The sequence below is a fragment of the Clinocottus analis genome, unplaced genomic scaffold, assembly GCF_023055335.1.
Source record: "Clinocottus analis isolate CAN_PGR_092001 unplaced genomic scaffold, fCliAna1.0.p SCAF_6, whole genome shotgun sequence".
Lineage (NCBI taxonomy): Eukaryota > Metazoa > Chordata > Actinopteri > Perciformes > Cottidae > Clinocottus > Clinocottus analis.
Window position 1 is genome coordinate 22827724 of NW_027176218.1, and position 16943 is coordinate 22844666.

The following is a 16943-nucleotide window of genomic DNA, read 5'->3' on the forward strand; positions in this document are numbered from 1 at the left end:
CAGACCTGATCGGTGGTCGCTGATTAAATTATTTTTTTTTAAACACGTCACATGTCTTAGGGGTGAATTTATGCAAATCTGAATTGCCAGCATGCCCAATCCGAGCAGGTTCAGGCATGAAGCTCATAACTTTTCCATTAAATCCTCGGTGACAGGACAAGGCTTCGTTACCAACGGACGGACTCAAAAGGTTTGAACCTGCCTCCTTCCAAGGTGGACGCCCTTCGAATGGTCACAAGGTCGCCCACCGCACAGGAACCTCTTCAGCGCCGCGTCGGGAGCGGAGGATGTCGTGCAGGATGACTTCCTGTCAGGCGGAGCCGTCCTCTCGTCCCTCTGCTGGGCAACAACCTGCCGTCCTGCAGGATGAGCTCACGAGTCGGAGACGGCGTCTGGCACCAGGCAGCCACCATGTTGCCAGCCGCTCCCGGCGATGTGAAAGTCAGCGCAGAGGTCGTTGCCCCCCAGAGGACGGCGACCTGCTGACCTTCACTGCAGAGCCACAAACGTGCAGATGAAGACGACCATGACGCTAAGAAGGAGCTCAGATTGAGGTTCAAATGGAGATGTGACAGGAAACATGTCTGCCCTGACGCGCCATCACCTGGAGCTGCAACACCATCAGCGCCTCCACCCAGAGCCGCCAAGGCACCAACAGGAAGTCTAATTCTAGACCACTTCCTGTATGACATTCCTGACCCGCGCTGCCTTCCTGCCAGACTCTGGCGGGCTCGCAGCTCGTCTGTGGTTCCTGTTACATGTGAAGGCCATCAACTGCTTCTGCTGCCATTTCAATCCATTTATTGATCAGAAACCTCCAGTCCGGCGCATCGAATGAGGTCACATGACATTCACGACAAAGTGACAGGACATGCATGCAACAGAGCAGACTACATTCATTCTTTACCCATTTTAATTGTTTACTTCTTCAGTAAAAAAGGCACCGAGTGTATTTCTATCACATTATATAGAAGCAGCTTCCACCGTGATCCAAACCGGATTATCTCCACAGAAGCAGACGTCTGAACGGCTCCAGTGAGCTCAGGTCCTTCTGGCTAATGGCTCGTAGCGTTTAACTCTCCTCCTGCACGACTTCAGGAGTCACAGGTGTCCTTCAGCTTGTGTTAGTGCATCTATACAAATGTCTTCTTCCTTCCAGTTTAAATTACAAAAACACAAAACCAGTCTCATTACAAGTGTTAATAGTGTCAAAAATATAAAAGCTACAAGAAGTTTAATCTCAGCTTTTGGAAGCATATAAATGATATTGCCAACATTAAGCAGCTGATTGCCACAGAAAAACTAAATAAAACGTTTTTGGCAAAATTAATGATAAAGAAAAACATTTAAAGGGCAAACAAAAGTAAAACCAACAGTACAGATTGAATCCAGATTAAAAGAGAAACAATAGTATGAAAATCAAACAGACATCTCCCAAAAGAAAGCAAGAAAAATAAAAAAAATATCAATATTTCAATTGAAGTCGAGCCGATAAAGAAGCCGTAAAGAATCGACGCCCTGGTGCCGGCTCGTCTGCCACATGACAGCCGGCAGGTTTACACCTGACAGCCGGCAGGTTTACACCTGACAGCCGGCAGGTGTAAACCTGACAGCCGGCAGGTGTGGGGTTTCACCTGGCAGGTGTACGCCTGCCAGGTGAAACCCCCGGAGGAGCACATGTGGGCGCTGCTGGCTCAGCGGGGGTCACAGGATGCTCTCCCTCAGGTTGCTGCTGCTGGACGGCTGACTCTCGGGTTGGGCCGCCGGCGTTCGGTTCCACGTGTTGAAGTCCAACAGAACCTGGTTGAGCTTCTCCATCCAGTCCAGCCGCTCCTGTTTGGTGTCGGCTGAAAACCAACACCTGAAGGAGAAGGACAGCGGCGTGAGGACGGCCAGAGAGTCACAGCAGAGACTCGCTGTAAACACACAGAGCTGGAGTCTCTTCAGAGTCACTGCTCAACCTTTTGGAAACCAAGCGGAAATCTTTTGCCATAAAATAAGTAACTTCTTTAATTTTTGAACATGACAGTTTTCTGACTGAAGCTCCTTCCTAACAGGACAAGACTTTGTTTTATTGTGATTGTTGTTCAGGTTCTGATTCTGTAGGTGCTAATCTTTCCATAAAGGTCTTATTGACGCTCCAGGAGGCTTTTTTAGAGAATCTGGCTCATGTCATGCTGGATGTTCATAGTTACCATCAACATATCTTTTAAAAGTCATTTCTTTCCAGATATACATTTTTTCCCCCAAGACTTTGCTGAACAAATACAAACAATAAACACGAGTATTGACATTAATTTGGGGTTCCTACGACGACTCAAACAGGAAAAGAGGTCTGGAGACAACGTTGGTTCCACAGTTAACGGGTTAAAAACACATTTCTTGGAACAACCCACTCACAGAAGGCGTTTCCCCTTCAAGTGTCTACAGTAAAACACTCTGACTGTGACATCACTAGTTGGCTGCGTGCTTCTCATGAACAAATGACATAAAACAGGTTTCCATGATGAATTACTTCCATTAGATATTGTTAATAATGTGCATCAGAGATGATGAAAACCGGCCTGTTGGTGCTGAACAGACGTCGGTTTCAGTCCACGGCTCATGTTTCTTACTTGGCGCTGGCGTCCTGCTGCTGCGGGGCGATGCTGACCAGCTCGAAGGTGAAGGGTCGAGCGCACGAGTCTCTCTTCACGGGCCGGACGCACCGGCTGTGGGCGCTGGACAGCGAGATGCTGCCCTCTGCCTCCTGGGTCGGAAACAGAACAGAGTGCATTGAGCGGGCACGCGGTGGGGCGGGTCAGCGGTCTGCCCGGCGGGTCCGACCCTACCTTGGACTCCTTGTCGTTGGGGTGGTTCCAGTAAAACATGTTGCATCCCACCAGAACAAAGTAGCGGCGATGCCACACGCCGAATCCACTGATCAACTCAAACATGGTCTGGGAACAGATCCAAAAGGAAAAGAGAGTTCAGAGACACTAGAGTCTGTTTTCAGGTACCAACGCGGTTTTCAAACTTTTACGACAACCATGAGTTCTCTCGCCCCGTTTACTTTAAGTTATGGAGACTTTAAGTGACACTAAACTGCTCGTTGGCCCGACGAGACCTTCTGATCTCTCTCGTCTGCACACCAGCCGAAGCTAAAGCTCCACAAGAAAGAGCTGCTCCTCCTGCAGAGAGACAATCAATCCCTGAGGTGTCCGACTCGGACTGAAAGTGTGCAACACTGAATGCAGCCGCAGGTCTCGTTGCTCCTGACCTCTGCAGACCATCCAGCAGACGCTCGGTAGCTACAGCTGCTCATGTCCAATGACTTCACTGCTCTACAAAATGACCTCACGTTGAGCTGAGGTGTTTATCCAGAGAGACAATAAGTGCCTTCAATCGTGAGAACAAACTCAGAACAACAAGAATCAGGAAAGTACAACTTCTTCAATGAAGTCAAACCACAAAGTGCTCTCAGTAGGAGACGTTCAAAATGTTTGCTGTTCTGGCTCCACGTCTACGTCGGACTCAAACTGATCTGTTCAGACGGCTCCTAGAATAAAATCTACTGACTCTAAATGGACCGCTTGTTGTTGCCTGACCTACTGGGGTCGTAACCACAGATCAGAATGAAATTATTGTGAGCAGCATTTGCTAAACACGTGTAAATGTGTGTTTGTGGTGCAGCCAGACAGCTGGCTGTCACATGACTCACCAGGAAGCCTCGGTGCTGGACGTCAGAGTGACTCTCACTGTCCAGATGCAGGTAGATGTTCCCCTCCAGAGGTGAGAGAAAAGGCACCTGCGGTCCGAAGGAAACACGCTTTAACAGGTATGATGTGACGACATGAAAAGAACTGAAAAAAACTATGAAAGAATTTGATTCCAACAGACAGACACACACACACACAGAGAGAGACAGAGAGGCACACACACACACACACACACACACACACACACACACACACACACACACACACACACACACACAGAGAGAGAGACACACACACAGAGAGAGCCACACAAAGAGAGAGACACAGAGAGAGAGAGAGAGACACACACACAGACACACACACACACACGGTGAAATGACACAGTGATTCACGATGATTGGTTGAAAGCTTCTATGCTGCTTTTTTAGATGATGTAATCCAAAATGAAGTGGTGCAAGACTTCAGCAGAGAAATGTGTGGAGAGAGTTCTCCTACAAACACTCATCAGGAGTTTGTGCACCAGGAAGTAAACGTCTCTTGAAGCACTGTGTCATTTCACATCTACGTTCTGACATTTGGAGTCAGCATAAGAGACATTGCCCTTCATTTTTTAGACCAAACGGGACAGAGCGTGACCTAATTCAACAGAAAATCATGCACAAGCAGACGCTATGGCGCCTCGGCGGTTAGTGTGTCCGGTGAGAGAAGAGGTTAGTTAGCCAGAGGGAGACGCTGAGAGGTGAAGACGGCAGCGTGGTGAAAACCTTTTCCTGAAACTCATCTCCCAGCAGCCTCCTGATTTTGCCCTCAAGCTTCATCTGAGTGGAGGAAGAAAGGCAGAAGAGGGGAGGAGGGCGGACATGTTACACCAGTGAGCCCACGCGTGAAACTTTGAACCAATCAATGAATCTCCACGGTTGGTGCATGGTGACGCCTGCAGAGGACCCTGGTGACTGGATGTGACACGCTTCCCTTCTGGATCAACTCAACCAACACTGTACCGTCTGCACCGACAATCCATCCAACTACATGACATCACACGTTTACAGATACCCAAGTCAATGTGGCGACGGCTTGTATTTAGGGTTGCAAAATTCCGGGAATATTCAAAGTTGGAAACTTTCCGAGTGAATTAACGTGAATAAACTGGAAATGTTGGGGTAATTTAACTGTATTTACTTTGTCATAAGCAGACATGAATGCAAACATTGATAATCCCACTTTTAAAAATTACATTTTTGACCTTTTTGACATTTTGTGAGTAGAACTTTATCCTTTCATCGAACAACGAAAACATGAACGTTGAATAAAAAAAGGTGTATTCCGTATGATCACCACCCGCCAACACACATTTCTTTTAGTGTTTTCCCCGAATCCTTTCAGGTCTAAATGTTTTCTTCCTGGACCTACATGAACTAGTTCAGTTCATAGTTCATAATTAAAACATTTGAACTCAGTTCACAGCTCCAACAAATGAACTAGTTCAGTTATTTTGTTCAATATGTTGCAGCTGTAATTTAAATCTCTGGCTGCAGTACCGCTCTTGGCCTCTACACAACTCGGCGCTCTCACACTCTGCAGACATCGAGCTGAAACGTTCAGACGCAACACTGATGACAAAACGTCAAAAACAACAGAAGGTTTTATGTTTATGTTTCTGCAGACGATGTTCTCAACCAGATGCATTCTGGGTCCAGCTGAGCTCGGCCTGCAGAGTCTTGTTCTCAACTACATTTAAGTTCACTGGTAAATGCTTTTGCAAACAAACGTAGGCACATTTTACTTTTTTCAAAATTTCCGTGGAAAGTTTCCGGTAAATTTCCGGAAACTTTCCGGAAACCTTTGCAGCCCTACTTGTATTACATCATGGAAAGTCTGCAGCTGAATCGTAGGTAACATTCAGCAGTAAGGCAGACGAGCATTAACCTGTAGTTCATACTAAAGGAAAGGCACAAACAGAGCCCCCCCCCTCACACACACACCACCTGGCAGTGCTCACCTTGTCCAGGGGGAACTTGCTGTGTCCCAGCGAGGCCAAGGTGATCTGGTGGGAGCCCACCAGGAAAAAGTTGCTGGAGCGACGAGTGTTGAGAGCGGGGAGAGCGCCGGCTGCAGGACGGAGAAGACCAGGATGAAGACTGGTGACAGGGAACCTGTCTCTGTGTCAGAAGGTTTTCTGAGAAGTGACTAGCTGTCATGAATGAAAACAAGAGCAGCCTCCGAGTGCTGGATCAGACTTGACTCACATGTCAGGCTGTTGCTGGATCTCTGTTGGAAACAAGAGACGTTTCAGTGAGATGTGAAAAACAGCAACACACGCTGTAATAATATATATATATAATATTCAGGCATGCATATAAACTGGACACTCACTCCGATAGTCTTCAGGAGCTTTCGTGGCGTGACCTGAATACGTGAAACACAAAAGACTTAGAGCGTCACAGACAACGACACAGCTGGCTCCCTGAGCGGCTCACAGACTCACCCGTGACTTGGTGGAGGTCCTGTCCACGATGCTGCTGCTGCCTGAAGGGTGGGACTAGGACACACACACACACACACACACACACACACACACACACACACACACACACACACACACACACACACACACACACACACAACTGTAGTTTAGCACCAAACGAAGACATCCGGCATGCTAAGACATCCGGCATGCTAAGACATCCGGCATGCTAAGACATCCGGCATGCTAAGACATCCCGCATGCTAAGACATCCGGCATGCTAAGACATCCCGCATGCTAAGACATCCCGCATGCTAAGACATCCCGCATGCTAAGACATCCCGCATGCTAAGACATCCGGCATGCTAAGACATCCGGCATGCTAAGACATCCCGCATGCTAAGACATCCGGCATGCTAAGACATCCGGCATGCTAAGACATCCGGCATGCTAAGACATCTCTCATGCTAAGACATCCGGCATGCTAAGACATCCGGCATGCTAAGACATCCCGCATGCTAAGACATCCGGCATGCTAAGACATCCAGCATGCTAAGACATCCCGCATGCTAAGACATCCAGCATGCTAAGACATCCCGCATGCTAAGACATCCGGCATGCTAAGACATCCCGCATGCTAAGACATCCAGCATGCTAAGACATCCCGCATGCTAAGACATCCGGCATGCTAAGACATCCCGCATGCTAAGACATCCAGCATGCTAAGACATCCCGCATGCTAAGACATCCGGCATGCTAAGACATCCAGCATGCTAAGACATCCCGCATGCTAAGACATCCGGCATGCTAAGACATCCCGCATGCTAAGACATCCAGCATGCTAAGACATCCCGCATGCTAAGACATCCGGCATGCTAAGACATCTCTATAGGTTATGGATAACAATAGTAAACTGGTAAATGTGCATTTTTCCACTGGAGCTGCGACTGCACCATGTCAGTGAATATCTCCATGAACAGGTTACAAAGAACTGTCAAATCAAAACGTTTCCCCTCACCAGGCTGTAGACCTCCACATCGATCTCAAAGGACGAGCGGATATCTTTCCTGACGTACGAGGAGACAAAACCATATTAAATGCATTAATTGATATTTTCCCACTGAAAGGATCAGCTTGACTCACACATGAGACTCTTTGGATTCAAAGGGCACGTTGTCTGAGTTCATGAATCATTTTACAAAACACAACCAGATCAACGGCTGAGACTGAAACGCGTGGGCTGTTCATGGGCTGGAGCGACCAGGAGCAGCTTACAGGGTGACGGAGGTGGAGAAGGAGATGGTGTCTCCGTGCTGAGCATCAGCGGCTGTAGCCAGCGGCGTGGCCACCAGGTTGCAGGGCCCGTAGCGGATCAGCACGAAGAAGTAGTGGCTCGGCCGACCTGCGTCGTTACAGAGAGAAGTCGTGACTCAAAGTCAACTATAGTCTTGAATAGCTTTGCATTTTCTAATCGTTTCCCACGAAAATCATGCAAACGCGTCAAAATAAATGCAAAGTATGAGGCGAGGTGCTACCTGTGCGTTTGTGGGAGGAGCAGACAAACTCCACCTTGAGGGGCAGCTGGATCTTTGTGATGCTGACGGTGCCTCTGCAGGCCTGCTGCGACACCAACTCGCCGTCCTCTCCGGGGTCGGCGCTCCGCTCCTCTCTCAGTCGGGTCACCTCCGCCAGCAGAGCCGAGCGCTTCTCACCTGAGCCGACAAGTAATCACACGACGTCACGGAGAGACAATGAAACTATGATGCAGACGGTCCAGTTGCAGGTATTCACATCCTTTCATCAGCCGCAGGCAAGACGTAAGAACAGTGAGAACATGGGACAGGAAACCACAAAGTATCTTACAGGAGACCAAAAGCAGCTTTTCAGCTTCCGCCTCCTCCAGCGAGCCTCTCCCGTGCTCCTCGTCGGTGCAGCAGCTCAGCGCCTGCAGCGTCTGGTTGATCACCGTCTGCAGCTTCCCTGCCTCCTCACTGAGGGCCTGGACGACAGCACCACAGAGCTTATCACCCCAACTGGAGCCAATAACAACACAACAAAGCCTCATGCTGGATTGGGACGCAGGTAGAAGACGCAACATGATGCAAACATTGATACCAGGATGCATTAGGAAACCTGTGCACATGTTAAACGTGAGTTTTCATAGATCCTGTCCACGTATGAGCACGTCACTATTCCTGGTGAACTCCTGGTAATGACGGCATGTTTTTAAAGGACAGCGTGTGGGATCTGGATACACTGAACATGCCTCTGCTCATCCGTCCTCTCCCATCCACTCCATAACTGCTCTGGCAGCCGTCACAATACCACAATGAGCTGGTTGACAACAGTTCATAGGTCGCTTCCCACCGTGATCTTCTCCTTGATGTTGACGGAGGGCTGCAGCTTCTCTGGCGCTCGCCTCTGGACCCCAGGAGTGACGCTCTGAATGGTGGGCAGGTTACTCTGCCTCTGTGTGCGGTACGCATCGATACTGTGAATCACAGACGCACAACAGCATCAATCAACTGCCGGCACACACTCCAGTAAACGCACAAGACAGCGCCTTCAAAAGAAAAGCTTCACGGAGTGAAAACAATAACCACAACCACACAGTCACGGCACTGCAGAAAATATATGGACATTAAGGCAGTGCTTCTCAAACTGTGGGGCGCGACCCTCTAGTGGGGCGCAGGGGTATTACAGGTGGGGCGCAGGGGTATTACAGGTGGGGCGCAGGGGTATTACAGGTGGGGCGCAGGGGTATTACAGGTGGGGCGCAGGGGTATTACAGGTGGGGCACAGGGGGTATTACAGGTGGGGCACAGGGGGTATTACAGGTGGGGCACAGGGGGTATTACAGGTGGGGCACAGGGGGTATTACAGGTGGGGCACAGGGGGTATTACAGGTGGGGCACAGGGGTATTACAGGTGGGGCGCAGGGGTATTACAGGTGGGGCGCAGGGGTATTACAGGTGGGGCGCAGGGGTATTACAGGTGGGGCACAGGGGTATTACAGGTGGGGCACTGGGGTATTACAGGTGGGGCGCAGAGGTATTACAGGTGGGGCGCAGGGGGAGATGCAGATTCTTAAAAACAATGTTTGTTTTTTAATAATCCTTTGTTAATCCCACAGTGGTGGATTATTCTCTGCATGTCATCATCATCAGTAATGAAGGAGCTTTGTGCTGCTGTGAAGCTCTGGGGCTTCAGTGCCTTGCTCAAGGACACTTCAACATGAAACTATGGAGAGAAAACAGGGATCCAACCGACTTCCTTGCTCATCTTTTAGCCAAATATGAGTTGTTCTTTGCACATATATAACTTTATTTGCATTGTTCTAACAACGTGATTGCTCATGTTATTAGTTCTTGTCAGATGGAGCGATCTGGTTTACTTGAAAGGGATTTTAATTTTCTTTAATCTATTAATTAAAAAAGCACGGATGGAGGATTTTGTTCCCATGTTGTTGGGCTGAACATTTTGCTTCCCTCAAGTGGAGACAGACGTTTGAGAACCTCTGCATTGAGGCAACATAAGACGAGTGGCTGAAGATGGAGAGCTCCGTGCAGAGCCCACAGGCGGTCATTACCTGTACAGAGGAGCAGGCTCTGCAACAGGGCTGGAGGCCTCCTCTGGAGTCAAGAGCAGGGAGGCAGGGATGGACTCCTGGCTCGCTGCCAGTCGCTGGAGGTGAAATGTGGAACGTTCAACACTGTTCTGGGTTGTGAATGGATCGGAGCTCCGTCATGAGTTCTTCTTACCAGAGGGGTGACGACCGCCTCCACAGACTTGCTGAGGGGAGACAGGATGCCGCTGGGAGGAAAGGTCAGCTCGTCTCTGTTGCTTTCCAGCTCCCTGCTCGCGTCGCCGTCTTCTTCACTCTTCTCCGACTCCGCGTCCATCTTGTCTTTGCCCACAAAGACAAGATGGACGCCACTGATGCCGCGGTCCTCTGCGTCTTCACCCCTCTCTTCCTCCATCCTCCCAGCGTATTCCAGCACCTCCTCGAACATCTGGTCGATGATTTCAGCCGTGTGCGTGTCATCGTGAGAGCCGTCTGTGTGGAAACAACAAAACATTCAAACTCATGACGGCATTTTCTGAAGAAGAAAAAAAAAAGGGCCGCAAGACACACACCTCTCTAAATAACATGTGTGCACGTGTTCAGGCTGGAAAAGCAGGTTTGTATCTTTAGTCACCCGTGATTGTATGAAGAAAAGCCAGTGTGTCCAGTGTGCCAGCGGTTTCCTACCAGCAACATCTCCCCATGTGCTCTGCTCTCGGCCTCACTGTCTCACCTGACACACTCGTCTCTGCCCTGGACTCCGTGGAGCCATTCGCCTCCGACAGGGGAGCGTCAGCGATGAGCTCCGGCTCCAGGATGAAGGTGACTTTCTTTGAGCTCCCTCCTCCTCCTCCTCCTCCTCCTCTCAGCCCGTCACCGACCCCCGGCCTGCCGTCCCCTCGCTCCATGTGCTCCTTCTCCAAAAGAGGATCAGAGACCTCTGAGGGACTCGGGGCGCTATCTGTTTCAGTGTCTGATGCCTGACGCTTTGCTGCAGGTTTCATATTTGTTTTGAGAGCCCGAGCAGCAGCAGCAGGAGGAGACGGCTCCAGATCCATGTCGTCGTCTTCTATACTGACTGTCTGGATCTGATATGACTGTTGACACACATCATCACCTTGACTGCATCCTCCTTTCTCATCATCCTGCACGTCAGAAGAGCCGGTGGTCTCAGCGGAGACATCCCCCAGATAACACTCGCTGTCCTGGATGTCAGAGTGTTCACTGTGCTCTGCATCACAGCCTCGTCGACCTTTCTCCTCTCCGTAAGAGTGCAGCTGCTCCTCTTTAACACACACCTCTACCTCCTGCTCTACGACAGACCTGTTCTCGTCTAGAGGATATCTCCAGGACCTTAACTCCTCATCTGTTGAGGGCTCAGCCCCCCCTTCGCTGTTTGAAGAACCATCTCTTGCTTCATATGAAAACGTCTCTTCAGTCACAACTGAAACCTCTACTGTTTCCGTCATGTCCGACTGCTCTTCCAGAGTGGACTCCAGGTAGCTTTGCTCATCACTTGTGTGGAACTCTGACTGGTCGCCACCGAAAGGAACTTCAGAAGAGCCCTGATCCTCACTAAAAGACAACTTCAAGACAGTCTGGGTCTGTGGCTGTTGGGTCTGTGGCTGTTGGGTCTGTGGCTGTTGGGTCTGTGGCTGTTGGGTCTGTGGCTGTTGGGTCTGTGGCTGTTGGGTCTGTGGCTGTTGGGTCTGTGGCTGTTGGGTCTGTGGCTGTTGGGTCTGTGGCTGCTTTCCCTCACTTCCTTCCTCCTGCCTGACTTCATCACCTGGACGAGGAGCGTCGTCACGCTCCTCTGGAGCTTCAGAGGCCCGTTCACCTGTTGAAAGAGTGATCTCACATCTCAACACTGGGCTGCCTGAGCTTCATACACATTAGAGCAGGTAGTGACTCATATCCATGTGTTCATGTGGGTGCTGGGATCAGGAGGTTTGGGGCTGATCAGCAGAGAAAGTATCCGGCCGGATGGACAGATACTGTTTCTGCAGCGCCTGCTCCTCACCGGTCTGATCAGCGGTTGTGTGAGTGTTTTACTGTTAACCAGCGTGCCACAGCAACATGAAGGTCACATTAACTTATAGCACGTTCCAAAGTTAAATTAAATTTAAACAGATCTGCAATTTCATCACATCGACGATGTGCTCAGCATCATTTCCTCAGAATCCAGACATCGTGATTATATGACAGCACCAGCAAGACGGCTGCCTTCCTCATGAAAACACACACATTTGAGTTTGAATCATTAAAGCTGTGAAGTTTTCACCAATAGTCTGCAGAGCGAGTCAGAGAGGGAACTCCTCACAGCTCGGGCTGAAACACTAACTTATGCAAAGTGTCGTGAACATCAGGACGCTCGTAAGAACAGAAAGAGGACATCTGATTCACTCCCATCGGCGAATAAATAGAATAAGTACCGAGTAAAAAAGAAAGAAATCACAAACAGCATCGATAACCAGAACAGATAGATGACGAAACTGTCGCTGCAGATCTCAGAACAGACTTTGTGAGTATTGATTGACTATTGATCATTTAAATGTAACCCTCAGTAAACATCTGGGAGTATTCCTCTTCTTGTAAAGCTAATCTGTTGTAACGTCACTTCAGTGTCGATGACGCAGCGGCTTTGTTTAAGGGTTGCAGTATAAACTTTATATTGTTGTAATGTTGTGAAGGATCAGGTACGACACCGAGGAGTCTGCAGCTTTGTGTTCATAATGGTCAGTCGCAGTGCAACACACGACAAAGCACAGGAAGAGGTTTGGATGGGGCAACAAGACTGGCCTCAGGTCAGTTCTACTGCTCGTCTGTCTGCTCCAGTTCTCAACGCTGGAAACACAATGTGTGTATTTCATGAGTGAGGTTGGTAGAAGGGAAAGCCTCACCTGTCCCATGTGAAGATGGCTTCTCTGCACATGAAGCAGAAGCGTCCGTGAAGCTGCCGTCTGTCATCTCTGCGTCACCGTCGAGCGGCTGGAAGCAGCAATATCATAACCAGCAAACAAACACAAGAGCTTTATTTCATGTTCAGCCGTCATGTCATCAAAGTGAATATGCAAACTAAACAGAAGCAATACAGTCGTGCATCTTGCAGGTATTACTGTGATTTGTAAAGAACAGAGAAACTGTAGAATAAACATAAACTCTGGACAACACAGAGGAGTACAGCAGGTTATGTCACAGGAAAACACAAACCCCTGCAGGCTGACTGGATGCAATAAACATGCATAAAGTTACCACGTGAATAGTCTCATTAGAATAACTGACATGAAACACTCGTTCATCTGCGTGCAGCAGGCGGTGGTCCTGCTGCTTCCATCGTCACATCTCGAATGAGACCGCACGGTTCTGCTCATGTGGTTCGTGTTGGTGAAATGAAAACACCGCGTGAACCCCAAAGCACCACCTGACCTCGAGAGGTGCACGTTTCAGAAGTGAACACAGAGACAAACACCTGGAGCCATGGAAATGGGGAATTCTTCCAACAAAGGTTGTTGCTGATGTAACGGCCTCGTTCTGTTGTCCTATGACTCTGCACATGCATACGGTCCGTCCTGGTGGCTCCAGGTGTTGTCCTTACGTCAAAGCCCACAGTGACCAGAGAAGGTTCAGTCGGTCACAGACTCACATCGCGGGGCTGCAGAGGGGGCCAGTGGACCCGCCCTCGAGATCTAAAAACCCAGACGGCAGGAGACGGCGGGCCAGAGGGCGTCCATCCCTAATAATGTTTACATCAACTGGTGCGTGAAAACAACCTCAAACTGTCTGTCAACGTCAAAACATAAAATCACATCCATGAAAACGGTTTAAAACAGGAGGGATGTGTTGCTGTACTGAAAACACTACATGCCCTTTAAAAGGGGACAACGGCCTCATGAACCTACAAATGAGGAGCCGTCTTCCATATTTCTGGTGCTTAAGCATTATGTCAGTGTGAAGAAATGCAAGAACCATTTATACGTTTTATACATCACTTCCTGCAGTCCAAGAACTGAACTGGGATTCAAACACTTCTGATCCAGCAGAGAAACACTGAAAACAGTTGAAGAAATGAGTGACTGTGTTTTTTGTTATTGTCCATTGTGTGTGTGTGTGTGTGTGTGTGTGTGTGTGTGTGTGTGTGTGAGAGACACAGGTGCGACTACAAGATCACAAACCCACCTGAGATAGCGAGGGGTCGGAGTTGCTTCTCTTCAGCCAGGCGTTCTCACTGATTGGCTGGAAAGGCAGGTGGCTCAACTCGTCGTCCCGTTCCTGAGAAGTGACACCGTGACAGACTTCCTTCAGCTCCTTGGAGTTCATCAGCTCGTCTGAACGTCCACCAGAACCACAGAGCTAGAATGCTCCAGGTCTTCTAGGAACTGCTCGTACAGTTCAGTCCAAAACTAAAGAATGAGAAAAGACCCTGAACCAACCTGGCGAATGCGAGAAGCCAGCTTGGAGCTGAGGGCCGGCGTGCCGTGCAGCTTCTGCTGGATGGCAGACACAAAGCTGGAGCGCGTCCGCGGGGAGGAGGCGTGGCTTGGCGAGGGGGCGGGGCTGGGAAGGAAGACCGGCACCTTAAAACGCTCCATGCGCTGGTTGAATTCCCCCTGACCTGGGAGGAAAACATTTACAGATTCACTTTTAAAAACATGAATAGAGCAACAAATACTAAAAAATAAATGGAAGCAATATTCCAAAGAAAAGTTATATTGAGTATCTGCTGTTCCAGTCGGATCCATGTTCTTGTATCTAACGCAGCATTAGCAGGTGTACGGCTACTAGATTAGAGTTAGTAAAGCTAGACCAGTTTATTTGAGCTGCCATCGACATTTATAACAAACAACTTTTCGGGTCTCTTATACTGATCTTAGCATCCACAGAAGTGTACAACATGAACACTTCAACAGGGATCATCTGATCTTCATTCCAGTGAGAAATGATCCGTACATGTGATGACAGATCAGTTGCTGCATCTGCTGAGTGCAGTGGGGGATTATAATTTTACATACTTTTAACCAAGACATTCAGAACTAGTATTGGTAGTTTTAAATGAATCCCTTTAAAAAAAAATGCCTAAGCTTAGTCACAAACACGTTAGCCAAACTTTCTGCCTTTTCATGGAGGACTTTGCAGCAAACCCTTTCCCCGACTGAGCTGCAGGCAAAGCACCAGACATGGCTCTCTGGCCGCTGTCAGGTCTGAGCTGCAGGCAGAGACCATTTCAGTCTTTGCCTTTGATAGCTTATGACATCTTTTGTTGTTCCTATGTCTGTTTGAAATGTTTTAAGAGAGGAGAAATAGAAAGAAAGTCTTCTGTGATGAGCCTGATGTTCGTTCTCAGAGGTTTTTGGGTGTGTGTGTGTGTGTGTGATCGTTTGCATCCTCACCCAGGATGTGCTCTCTGAAGCCCTTTTCATGGAGCATGAGTGAAGGGCTGAGAGACCCAGGATCCGAGAAGCACCGCTGGGCCAGAGGAGCGCCCCCTAAAACAACAAACTACAGGTCACCATCTTGAGCGATACCATAAACATTACACTGCTATACTCTTGTACGTACACATTTGAACATATATATACTATTATTTCCACCAAGTTAAAGTGAATGCAGCCCAATACAACAGTACTCTAATACGTCACATGTCCATAAAGCTTTGTGTTGAATCTGTTTGGAGGTGTTGATGTCATTTTAAGGTTGTTTCTGGGTAGTTTGTGGACAGTAGTCTGTTGCGTGGCTGTACGTCATACTGAAGGTGTTTCTAATGTTCTGTCTGATGGATAACGGTGAAGGTAGGATTACCCTCTCGTCTCTGGGTGAGTTGATGGACTCTGGACCGGACTGAAGGGACCATCGGTGTGTCGGGCTTCGTGTCGAGCTCAGCCAGGCGGCCGGAGCAGGATGGTTGCGGACTGCGGTTCTCCCGACCGGCCGCCTCCAGACGCCGCCGCTTCTGGCCATCGCTCCCCTCTGAGACGTCAGACAGACACACAAGGGCCAAAGTCACAAATATACCTGCGAAGACTGCCGCGATTATGATAAAGATATGTCCATGATCCTGTATTCAGCAGGTGCCAATGTTATTCCCTGCTGAGCCTTGATCATGATTACAGGTAGAAACAAACCTGATGTGGAGGGAACATTGTCTTCAGAATCAGACAGAGGCGCTCTCTGTCTTTTCAAGTTGACGTTGGCACCGTTTTCCTCTTCATCCTCCATGTTGAGCTGCGAACAGTGACGTTACACGTTATGACGTATTTGAACAGGTCAGCTGTTACAGCACAGCACCAAAAGGCTTTGGTGGTTTATGTAGCGTTCACTCTCTTAAAACAGCTTCTTCCACTAATGTTCCTCACCGAACCTTGATGGAAGCAATAAGACGTGTTCACGCGGACAGAGGAAACACGAGCTGCAGCGCAGCTTCATTACAGATGAAGCGAAACGTCACGTGACAACTTTTACGTTTTCAGCTCAGGTCATTTTTTAAATTAAAACACATTTATGGCAAGTTGTGATAACGTGTCAGCTAACGTTGAACACGGCTAACATGGCTACACGTCTCCTCAACACTGTCGACACTGAAATAATCAAAGTTTCGCCGCGTTAGTGAGCGACGTTTGCGGCTTCAAGCGCTGGAAACCTGGAACTTGAAAACTAGCTAACGTTAGCATGCTAGGGTTAGCAACATTGCCGTTTGAGGCAACTCGGGCTAATTTAGCGCAACGATAGCCTAGCGCAGAGTGGCACGCTAACTTTAGCCGTTGTTACACACAGAAGATACGCGGAGCAGCTCGTATTGCGTCTTACCTGAAGATACGTCTGATTTAAACTACAGTCTGTGTGAACCGGGTCAACTGACAGACACCAAGGAACGAGCTTCGGGTTGTTTAACGCTGTCGGTGAGTCTCCTCCTTCAACTTTGAATTTCAGCGGGTCCTCTGACGCCTGTGACGCGTCCGCGCAGCCAACCGGATTACCGTAAGTACGCTCGAGGAGGCCGCGCGCGGATCACGACGCGGAGTGATCTGAACCACGCGGAGGCCGTGTTACCGTACTCACGGGACTAAACGCGCAGAACGGGAGAAGACCAGTTATGCTGCGATGGAGTCTACTGGTGTGACGTAGAGCTTCAACATTAGTGTTACCTCACAATAAGGTGGTAGATGTCGTAAACAGTGTGTTAAGTACACGATTGGTATTCATCACACTATGTGTGTCATGT

General features: G+C 48.9%; 1 protein-coding gene across 1 annotated transcript; it reads right to left on the minus strand.

The window, feature by feature from the left end:
• Window positions 1-784: 784 nt before the first annotated feature.
• anln2 (anillin, actin binding protein 2) lies at window positions 785-16766 on the minus strand. The gene is made up of 24 exons (XM_068602977.1): window positions 16529-16766; window positions 15847-15946; window positions 15524-15691; window positions 15115-15210; window positions 14158-14339; window positions 13904-13996; window positions 12628-12715; window positions 9924-10219; window positions 9752-9846; window positions 8530-8653; window positions 8026-8161; window positions 7698-7874; window positions 7438-7564; window positions 7181-7229; window positions 6184-6237; window positions 6072-6104; window positions 5945-5966; window positions 5698-5807; window positions 4463-4516; window positions 3701-3787; window positions 2832-2939; window positions 2616-2749; window positions 1635-1861; window positions 785-1152 (listed from the first exon to the last, which is right to left on the minus strand). The coding sequence occupies exons 2-23, from the start codon at window positions 15938-15940 to the stop codon at window positions 1705-1707; spliced, it is 2484 nt and encodes an 827-aa protein (XP_068459078.1). The 5' UTR covers window positions 15941-15946; window positions 16529-16766; the 3' UTR covers window positions 785-1152; window positions 1635-1704.
• Between the last annotated feature and the right edge of the window lie 177 nt (window positions 16767-16943).

Coding starts and splice junctions, on each gene's coding strand:
- anln2 (XM_068602977.1), bottom strand. CDS start 15,940: ATGGAGGATGAAGAGGAAAACGGTGCCAACGTCAACTTGAAAAGACAG. Junction 7,875..8,025: donor AAAGCTGCTTTTGGTCTCCT/GTAAGATACTTT, acceptor TTGTCGGCTCAG/GTGAGAAGCGCTCGGCTCTG. Junction 5,967..6,071: donor AGCTCCTGAAGACTATCGGA/GTGAGTGTCCAG, acceptor TGTTTCCAACAG/AGATCCAGCAACAGCCTGAC.